This window comes from Solanum pennellii, chromosome 12 (genome assembly GCF_001406875.1).
Source record: "Solanum pennellii chromosome 12, SPENNV200".
Taxonomy (NCBI): domain Eukaryota; kingdom Viridiplantae; phylum Streptophyta; class Magnoliopsida; order Solanales; family Solanaceae; genus Solanum; species Solanum pennellii.
In genome coordinates this window covers 2745121-2756640 of record NC_028648.1, presented here as the reverse complement: position 1 = coordinate 2756640, position 11520 = coordinate 2745121, and the positions used below count along the sequence as shown (strand labels likewise).

Sequence of the window (11520 nt, the reverse complement as noted above, 5' to 3'; positions counted from 1 at the left end):
TTTATCATGATCTTTTTATTTGTAATACCAGATAAATAAAAATAAACGGAGAAAGAAATATTATAAATGGATTAATATGTAATAACCTATAATCACCATCAAGAAAACTACATAAAAGTGATTAATTTGGATCGTTTACTTATTCAACATAAAAAATAAACAAATCTAACACTAGAAAAGTCAAGTTTTTTTTTTTCTAGAATTTCATTTTATCCAATAACGTGTTTGACATAAAATTGGAACTATATAAAAAAAATTTTGAGAAACAAAAATAGTACAAAAAATATTTTAATTAAATGGAAATTCCGCAGAATATGACTTATTTGAGTTCATGGTCCCAAATTAGTTGACTCTAAAATGTTTTTATAAATAATAATTATTGACTCCAAATTCTTTTTTTTGAGTGCTTGAATTATTTTATTATAAGAAATAATTAGTAATAACGTGTTGTTGATTTGGTCTAATATATTCTCGAATTTTTCTTATTTTTTCCACTTATGATTTAAATAATATATAAGTCCTTCACCTAAAAGCTATAGTCTATAGCCTATATATTAATTGTGACTTATTAAATAATGTTTTTAATTAAGCTTAGCATATAATCTTTACTTCACTCGAGCACACCACTAATACTATCAATAATATTAAATTGTCAATATTCTTACGAGTTTTATATCATAATTTTCAATTATATATATTTTTAATTTGAACAAGTGCTTTTTTTTTATTAAAAACACATTTACTTTAAATAAATGATGATAGTTAAGATATGAAGAGGAAATAATAGATAGATGTTGATATACTTAGTTAAACTTCGATATGTGTCTTAATACATAGATGATAGTCCAGGTAAGAAAATGAAATATCGTGATATTCCACGCAAGTAAAAGAACAATTTTTATAATAAATACGTGAAACTTGTAAAAAAAAAAATACTTTAAACTTGTTTTTAATTATTAGGTCGAATAATCATGATAATAGTTTTTATATTGTTAATTTATATTATCATTAAGATAATCATTTTCTTTAGGAATCAAACATGAACAATCGCAAAAAGTCAGTAATAAACAAATGAAACACAACAAAGCCTACGTATTAAGGCAATTACGTTTATGAATTCTTATTATGATCTCAAGTCAATATATATATTTAGTAAATATCTTAATGTATATATAAATTTATTTAATTTTCGTAAATTTGTGTATTAATTATACGCACATTTCTAGAGAATGCTCTTTTAATTGACTACTTTTACTTCTAAAAATTTAAACTCAAAATTAAACCTCTAATTAAATATGAAAAATCTTCAACCATTCCGTCATAATACATGTCCACATAATATTTATTATTTTCAAACACGAATAAATGAGGTTGTACATGTTTGAAATAATTCAAGAGAAAAAAAAAGTGGACACAAAATAGGACAATGAATTATAAATATCTAAAAGAAAAAGAGTATTATATAATAATAAATATAGTGCTAACACATGTTGCACGAGGCATTCAATACATATTTGAGTCGTCGAGGATCGCGATGAACTGAATAAGATTATATTATTTTTAATTAAATATATTAAATTTATGCTATAAATATAACGATAATAACATATCTCGCAAAATTTTATAACTGAAGTCTGAAGAAATAAAAAAAAATTAATATTATTCTTAAATATCAAATATTAAATATCCTATAAAACAATATAAATATCGAACACGAAAAGAAAATGGAATCTAGATAGAGTTCTACACTTGGTGATGTTTCGAGGAAACATCTTCAAACAATGACCTTTCAACTTATTCCTTTTTACTTCTTTTTCAAAAATATAACAAAAGAATAATTTTTAATATATATTTTTTGATTTTGTGATATTTAACTATAAATATTAATTAAAAAACTTACTTTGAGTTATGGATCTATCAATAAAAAAAATCTTATAAAGTATATAATGTAAAATATATTTTCAGTGCAAATCCTAGTTGTCGTTATATTAAGATGGAAAATCTTGTTTACGATATTTATAAGTGAACTCGATAAAATTTAGATTCCATCTTTAGATATAAATTTTAAATATAAATTTTGGAAATGAATAAGCTTTTTAGTTATAGATTCTTTTATTCAACGCGAATCTAAATTGATAAGAAACAAATTCTACTACTAATATCTAATTGAAAGTAGTTAAATTATGTTAAAAGATATTTTTATTTTTAAAAAATACTCCAATGTTTTAATTTATTGTTGCAAAAGTAATGCTTAAAGAATCTAGATTGTTGAGTAAAACTTTTAATCTATTTTTTTTAAAATTATGATTATTATAATATTTTTAATATATTCTTTTTATAGGGAAGAAGACAAATTTTTTAACCACTACATTTATCTTAATGGAGTTAAACAATTTCCAAGCACTTTCCTATATTTGAAAATTGTGCACAAGTGTACCTTCCTAGAAAAAGAGAAGATTTTAAAAAAAACAATTATATGCTAAATCTTCTTTCCTACTAATAATATTATTTTATTAAAATTTAAATTAATTGATTGTATAAAAATTTAAAAGTCATGTTTATTTTATCGATAAGGATTCGATTTATATATTCTTGAGTAGTTTTGTTTCCTTAAGCTTGTTAAAAGTGACTTTTTTTTATTTTCGTCAAATATTTGATAAAAAAGAATTTAATGAAAATAATAGTAATAAAAGAAATATGTTCACTTTGATTTTTATCCAATAAAAGCCAAGTTAATGTTTAAAAAAAATAATTGATGCAATAAGTTTTCACTATGCGTGAAATCTAAAGAAAAGTTGGATCACAGAAATTTTATACAACGCAGCCTTATCTTGTATTTCTACAAGAGAGTGTTTCCACTGCTCGAATCAGTGACAATAACCAAAAATAATATAAAAAAGGTAGCCCTGTGCACTGGACTACAAAGATCTACTGTACATAACTTTATCCTGCAATTCTGCGAGAGAGTGTTTTCATAGCTTGTGCCCCTGACAATAGCCAAACTAATGTAAAAAAGAAAAAAATGAGTCTGGTGCACTAGACACAGGACTCGATGAAGAGCCGGATCACAAGAATCTATTATATTTGCAACCATAACGAACATTTCTGCTAGAGGATATTTTCATAGCTTGAACGCGTGACAATTGCCAAAACAATGTAACCAAAAAGGACTAGTTAAAAACATTACTTTGATGGAACTAAGATTCTGTACAGGAACAAAGGAAGTGTTCTTTACATTGGATCTGTGGGTTTTTTGAATACATCAAAAGGACTTGGTTCTGTATGTATAATGCAGAGAACAAAATGTAAGGAAAAATAAAAAATAAAACACTGCCCGGTGCACTAAGCTCCCGCTATGAAGGCAGTCCGTGGAATCAGTTCAAATGTCATAATCTATGTCTGTTGCGTTTTGAGCATCAGAACGTCTGATCAGATGTCCTTGTTCGTCATATAGATCGAGGTTCTTGCAAGGGGCAGGGAAGATAGTCCCTATAACACGACCTTGAACGTAAGCACACTGGAATATATGCTTCTTCTTGTATGTTAACCCAACCGACATATCTCTGAAAGTGACGTTTCTCACCCAGATTTCTTTGCTACCGTGGATTTGAACAGGCACGCGAACTCCCTCACCGTGGATTGTTGTGTAGCTTATGTTTTCCAGTAATGGGACAGCTTTGGGGTCAAAACTCTCGTCAGCATGTTCATTGTAATCTGTTTTGATGACGATTCCCACCCTAACGTTTTCGAATGTCAAGTTCTTGTATGTTATATCTCGAACATATCCTCCTCTTCCAGGTGCTGTTTTGATGCGTACAGCACGTCTTGAGTTCCAGATAAAGAGGTTTTCCACAGTGACATTTGACACTCCACCAGACATCTCACTTCCTATTGATACACCAGCACTGCAATGTAGCTCACCCAGAGTTAGATCCTAGTAATATATTGGCATAAAACATAAATATATACTCAAACACGGCCTCCACTGGCAAGCCATCCAACTTTGAGAGGATACATCTAGACACCTCAACTGACAACTAAACACTCCAACTCGTCCCCATTGTGTCTCGCGGACACCCTAAGCTGACGTGACACAATTTTTGGAGGTGTCTACATGATCATTTTGTAAGTTGGAGTGTTTAACTGACACAATGGAATACATGTTGAGGTGTCTATATGTGCACTCTCAAAGTTTGAAGTCTGAGCGTCTCTTTATGTGTTATGCCTTCAACCATCAATCAACTGAACTTCAGTCCGATAATAGTTGTAAGACGTTACTAAAATAATCGTTAACCAAAAACATGTTATGCCTCATCAAACCAACAAGTGGCTGACCAGAAGGCCAACTGTCAATGCTCAAAGAACACTCGCTGAAATGTAAGAAAAGAAAAAAGGGATTTGATCTTTTGAACATCTATAACACCCCCGGATGCAATTGTTGTCGGACACATCCAATCATGAAAGAAATGTAAATGATCATGCCTATAAGGAAACCTCACCTGACATTGGAACGGATGACAAGGTTTCGAATGAGTATATTCTTTGAAGGTCGTCCATAAGCAATTCCATACTGATCCCATCCACTCTTTATTGCGATGCCATCATCACCAACGCTGATGTAACAGTTCTCTATCAACACATCTTCACAAGAATCTGCTCACTCCATTAAAATACATTAGAAGTTTATACTGAGAGGCTGGTAACAGGAAATAAGAAGAATAAAAAAAGGTATTAAGAGTGGATATTAGAGTTTTTTTAGAGTAATGTCAACATCAGATACACATTTCAGCAAAACCCTGTCCAGAACTCAATCTTTTTGCCCAAAAAAAAAAGGATCGAATTGAACTGATAGATACAGAATTAATATGTCAAAACTTGAACTGCTTAACCAACAACAACATACCCAATGTAGTCTCACAAGTGGGTCTGGGAAGGGTAGGATGTACGGCATTGTAAGCAGACCTTACTCCTACCTTTGTGGGGTAGAAAGGCTGTTTCCAATAGACCCTCGATTCAGAAGAGAAGTTTTTGAAGCAGGGAAAATATGATAGCAAAATAGATATGTCTATGTTGGCTATGTCTTAACTAACTTTTATATATATATTTAAACCTATCGAAGACTCACCTGGATCTATGCCATCAGTATTCGGAGCCCCAGCAATGGGTGCCAGGATTGTAACGTTCCTGATTGTTACATTCTTGCAGTCATATGGATGGAGTGTCCAAAAGGGAGAATCTTGTAAAGTTATATTTGATATTAGTATGTCAGTAGACCACATGATCTGCACGAGCGGTCCTCGGGTATGGTTAAGAAGCTTCTGCCGGAATTTCTTCCACCATGCTTGACCCTGCCCATTAATTGTACCATTATGCCCTGTTAATGGAAACAACATATGCAATATTAGATCCAGCAGTTGTTCCCGCAACTTACACAAGCATTCAGAATACTTCAATCTAGAAAATCTGCCAAGTTATTTTGAGCATGTAGTAGGTACAAGATTCCTTCGTCATTACTAAACCTCTTGAGAAACATGCAGCACATCTTCTAAAGAATATCACTGAATGTATGAAGGCAGAATCAATTAAGCAACCATAAATAAAGACGCTAAGTTTCATTTTGCCAAATATCTCTGAAATTTTTACGAAGATGGAATCATTAAGAAAACAACACTTCCATTTTTGGCACCAAGAGAACTTTGGATCATCTCTTTCTCCTAGGGGTGGGTGTTTCTTCGGTTTTTGGTTCTTCATTGGTACATATCAAACACTGAACCAAAATTAGTTCGGTTTGATTTTTTCAAATTCGGTTCAGTATGATTAATACTCCCTTAATGCCTAGGAAAAAGGGTAATTTGCTTTTGAATATGCGAGATGATGTGAATTCTGCTCATATAGCATTTTTAACTTCATATAGCAAGTTACATGAAGCATTACTTCATATTTTGGATATGAAATGATTTGAATATCAACTTTGCCTACACAGTTCACTGTATATTTTTGATAACACACCAAGATCATCGCAATGCCAATAATTAGAACATAGGACAATCAACAAGAAGCACAATCACAAGTGTATGTTGTTGTAAAGTTACAGTTAAATCGAAGCAATGCCAATAAGACGAAAGACAAAGCAAGGATAACAGAGTTCTGGTGTCTGAAAGCTCGGTTCTTCGGCTAACCAAAATATCAGGACACTAAAACCGAGAACCCAACCGAAATTAGTTTGGTCTGGTTTTGCCCACCCCTGCTTTCTCCCCAAAGTTCCCTTCATTTAAGAGACAATAATTTCGATTACAATAATACTATAAAAGAAACTATGTAGTAGTACTTATGGAGCAATTATTGACTAAGCACCAGCTACTGGAGGAAAACTATGACAATAGAATCATACATGGACTTGCAACCTGAGCGATCTCAATGATTTGCATCACTTAACTTACAGAAAATAAGATCCAAAAACAGATAAATTCAAATTTCCAGCAAAAACAACACTGATAGCAAGAAATCATCAAAAGGATAACAATACAACTAACTACATAGCTAGTGCAATCCCTCAAGTGGGGTCTGGGGAGAGTAGGATGTACACAGACCTAACCCTACCTTGGTGGGGTAAAGAGGCTGTTTCTAATAAATAATAAAAGACATAAATCAAGGACTTCAAAATTTTAAAACATTGAGCTGTTTTTGAGAAGCTATAATTTCAAACTGAGGTCAGAGTCAAAAGCACCTGTGATTATCACGTCTTTCAGTTTTTGTCCATGGATTAAACTTCCATAGCGTGGTCCACGATGCTCTCTTCCATACCCATATGAAGGTAAGGGAGGCATGAGAGGCCAGTACTTCTCATCCTGTTGAATGCCACAAATAGAAATAGAAATGCAGAAATAAAATAGCTGCTGTTAATTCTCTACTAAAAGATAAAAAACCAGGCTTCAAATTAAGGGAGGCTACTCATGTTCCAGATGACACGTTATCAAGTTATTTTGATAATCGAGAAAACAATAGCGAGAGAACAATATTTCCATAAGTTGGCAGAAAAATGTCAATGTAGTGACAAAATTGTAGTTCACTTTCCTTTTGCTAATTATTACTAGCAAACTAAAGTGAACTGTGCAGGCAAAGCTGTTTCCACATAAAATGTCCCTTAAACAACATTGCTCGGAACTGACAAGAAAATGGATAGTTTCTTAAGTTAAACTAGTCGGACCAACCAATTCATTTGTAAAGAAATCATACTTTGTATGCAGCAGAGCTATTCTAAAGCACTTCCTCCTATCTGTTACTTCCAGGAAAAGGTCCTTATTCAATTCCCCTATCATGACTAGCACACACACAGAGATAACACACACTAGGCAATTCAATCTGAAAACAGTTTGGTTATGATTTTGTCTTGTTTTGCTTTTCACCGATGCATATTTGGATTTGGTTTTGGATGAATCAGATTAGTGTGTGCTAGAAGGATTGTTTATGAAGAACAGTCTATTGGCTTCTTCTTTTTTACTCTCGTTTCCAGAAAGCAGAACCAGCTTTCCATTTGGCTAGTCCACTGGATCGATTTGCACTTGAATCACTTATATTGTTAACCTAATTAAAAGTGAAGATAGCTAGGCTATGACTCTAGAAGGCAACAAAATTTTAGATCGTAAAGTCTCTTTGCTGACAAAAGTTGGAAAACGAAGATAGCTAAGCTCTATATTAGAACCTTCTAGAAGAACTGTAAGATACATGAAGATGGAACACAGAATCAAAATAGGACAGATGAAATGGATGAGTGCAATGGGAGTTTAATGTGATAGGAGGATGCCGACAAAAGCAGAGGAAGATTCGGAATTTTAATTTGATGGGTTCAATCTTTATGATTTTACTACTACACTTATTACATTTTTAGACTTACAAGTTCAAATATAATATTTACTGAAAAACTACTAAGCTCCATAGAAAAAATTTTGGGTTCCATTGAACCCATAGTTTGCTAGCTACATTCGCCATTGGACAAAAGTGAAAAGCATGCTCCACAAAACGGTTATAAATCCAAAATTGTTACATGGTGAATATTGAGTCTCTGAGGTAAAAAAATATCCACAAGACGAGTGTTGCAAAAATGTGGACGTTAAGATGGATTCATTTGAGATGGTGTCGCTAGGTGGATCATAATATAAAAAGGCCAGAGTTTTATCCACAAAGAATACTACAAATGGAATTTTCAGCCACCATCATCACAAGAAACTGCACTGATCCTCACCTCTGAACAGTAAACATAAATTAGGAAATACATCCACACAAGATAATAGGAACTGTAAAAAAGATAGCACAGTTGAGGTGTTAGCAAACCATGATTGGGACTCAACTAGTTTTTCTTTCTTTTTGATTAGGTATGGTTGGAGTGAAGTAGTTGTAAACTTTTAAGCTTTCAGCTCCTTTATCACAATACGACTAAAATAGCTCTCCATTCTCTCCCTCGATTTCATCATCTTCTTCAAAACAAATGATTGATTACTGATTATAACGAAATCAACAGTATCAGAGCTAGCTGGACTATCAGTATTCTACCTCCGCAATCCACCAATAATCATAAAAGGCTTCCATAACTAACACTAAACAATTAGCTCGGTGATTTCCTCCCATCTATCCTAGCCTCAATGGACAGAGTTACCCGATGCCTGTGCTGATGGGAGGTAGCAATACCCATGGAATCAGTCAAGGTGCACCCACGCTGGGCCAAACACCACCAACACCACGGTTATAAAAGTAACACTAACCTATGTTGCTCGGACTCTCAAAAAAAATCCTGCATCGATATCGAATACTTCAAAAAGGCACTACTTTTGAAGGATCCGCCACACACCTATCAACTTTTTTGAAGAGTCCAAGCAACATAGACACTAAGCAATTAGCCCTATGTAAAACTCAAAGTTCTAAGCAAAGCTAACCAAACAATCAAATAAGAAACAACATACAAGTAGCATAAATGAGAACAACAACATGAAACCTGCTAAGTTCATTGAGCAAAGATTAAAACTTGTAATGCTATTAACATATTTTAATAAACTTGCTAAAAACTTACATCAATACCCAATATAACAGCTCCCTCAGCAAGGAAAAGAGTCATATGGCTAGTAAGATTAAACGGAGCCGTCAGCCAATATCCCGGTGGCACATTGAGCTGCCCTCCACCTTTCTTCCCAAGTTTAGCAATAGCTAATATTGCCTTCTCAAACGCCTCCGTATTAACAGTTACACCATCCCCAACCCCACCAAAGTCCGTCAAGTTAAACGCCACCGGCCGGAACTTCGGCACCTCCCTCGCCGGGAAAACCCGCCGGAAAATCAAGATTCCGGCGGTAGCATCAACCTGCCACCAGAAAACGGTTACCAAGAACGCGATCCACACAGCAGTGATAATGGCTTTGTGGGTGGTGAAAACTGACGGCACCCATCGACGTGGGTGGTGATGGGGTTGCGTCCACCGCCACCAAAACGACGATGTTACTGTTTCCACCATATAATATACCAAAAAAGAATTAATCTTGGGATCTTAATACAGAAAATTATGAACAACCCAATTCCTAGAACCAATCAAAGATTCAATTTTTAAACTTTCTATAAATTGCTAAGTGGAAAAATCAAGAAATCAAATGGGGTTTAAAGATTCATTAATGGAGTTTCAAGAATTGGAAGGTGAAGTGTAGTGGTCAGGATTAGTGGAATGGTTGAGTACATTCAAAGGAAGAAGAAGAAGACTAGAACAATATAGTTTTGATGGTTAATTGATTTTTGATTAACACAAAAAGGTTTAGTGTTAATCAAGGTGACATATAGCCTAATCTATTTAGGATTTTACATAGAGTTCATGTTAAACAAAGAAACATAATACATAAATAGGGAAAAAAAGATAAATATATTCGATCTATCGTAAATGATACGTAAATATCTTCTTAGGATATTAGCGCCCCAGTCGTTAAAAAATTAGACCTACACACTCTTTATACTAACGGACATACATTTGTCATAATCTTATTCACCGATCTGACATTTATTAAATATTCGATCGATGGATAAGATTGAGTCACTTGTTTCTATTCCATCTTTCGCTGGAGTGAAGGGCGTATATGTTTTAGCCTTTGAACGGTAAGGGCACCAATGTCCCAATAGTATGACGGAGGGTATCTGCATACCATTTACGATAGTTATTAGTTGGGGGTATTTTTGTCTTCCCCCTACATAAATATGACATTTATTCGGACCCCGTTTCACATTTGCGTCTTTCAATTGAACAAGTAAATATAAACGTACTACGTATCATAATACATATGAGCCTCACATCTTATGTCGTGTATAGAATATGTGTGTCGGCTTGTTCAACTCCATACAAGTTTATGTTTTTACTTATGCACATTCAAAGTTTGAAGGCATAGAGGCCATCTAAAATCAAGTTAAATAACATGTTTACATGCCTTGAGAAAAACACGCCTAAACTATTACGTTTTCACAATTTTTCATATTTAAACTATGAAAATAAATCATAAAAGAAAAAATATAATTTCAAAAACACAAGAAATAATAATTGAACAATACTACAAAATAATACTATAATTTATAATCAGACCATACCAAACAACGAATAATAATAGAAATCAAAGAACAATAAACTAGAGGAGTAATACCGCGACTACATTTTGCTCATCATAATCCACAAGAAAAACTAATTAAAAGGAGATGCATATTCAATTTTTAAGTTTATGAATTTTTATACCAATCTTAAATTAATAGGTAAAATATTTATTAATATTTTACAAATTTCTTAATATTATTATTATTGAGTTTACTTAAAATCATAAATGTACATTTAAATTAACCCAAATTGAGATAATTTGAAAAAATATAAAGATTATTGTAATTTTTAAATACCATCATTAAACTATATTATTCATTTTAAACCAAAGTCACATGATTTTATGTTATAAAAAAAAAACAATAAAACTCTCACTATAGTAACAAAAAGATACCTATTAGACACTTTTACTTAAAAAAAAAATTCTTTGAATTTCATCTCTTAAAAAGAGAGTTCTAAATTGAAATAAATAAATGAGCTAGTAGTAGATAATTTAGGAGTAACTGTATTTGAGGTGCTTGTTAATAAATAAAGTAGAATTAAATATGTAAATAAACAATTTAACTACCAAAAAAAAAGTTTAATTTTAATTAGGCTAAATATAGCTATCAATTTACTATACACATTTCACAAACATCAATGCTCAATTAATTTTGGAAAGAAATTTAATTTGTAAATTATTTTTCCTTCTAAAGCCAAGATATTTTTCGACTAATTTCAATTAATGTGATATAAATGAGAGATAGATATATAATCTATCTAATTTTACTATAACAACAATAATTTTTAGCGATAATAAATATGTACATTATTAGATATAGATATATAATCTATCTAATTTTATTATAACAAAAATAATATTTAGCGATAATAAATATACACATAATTATAAAAGAGTGTAATTGCCT

The 11520-nt window shown here is 32.2% G+C and overlaps 1 protein-coding gene across 1 annotated transcript; it reads right to left on the bottom strand.

Annotated features, from left to right (window-relative positions):
* Window positions 1-3157: 3157 nt before the first annotated feature.
* LOC107005200 (probable polygalacturonase) lies at window positions 3158-9840 on the bottom strand. Its single transcript, XM_015203730.2, has 5 exons — window positions 9065-9840; window positions 6728-6848; window positions 5126-5374; window positions 4500-4653; window positions 3158-3905 (listed from the first exon to the last, which is right to left on the bottom strand). The coding sequence occupies exons 1-5, from the start codon at window positions 9500-9502 to the stop codon at window positions 3380-3382; spliced, it is 1488 nt and encodes a 495-aa protein (XP_015059216.1). The 5' UTR covers window positions 9503-9840; the 3' UTR covers window positions 3158-3379.
* Window positions 9841-11520: the final 1680 nt, after the last annotated feature.

Coding starts and splice junctions, on each gene's coding strand:
- LOC107005200 (XM_015203730.2), bottom strand. CDS start 9,502: ATGGTGGAAACAGTAACATCGTCGTTTTGGTGGCGGTGGACGCAACCC. Junction 5,375..6,727: donor GAAAGACGTGATAATCACAG/GTGCTTTTGACT, acceptor TTCCATTAACAG/GGCATAATGGTACAATTAAT. Junction 3,906..4,499: donor GTCATCCGTTCCAATGTCAG/GTGAGGTTTCCT, acceptor GCTACATTGCAG/TGCTGGTGTATCAATAGGAA.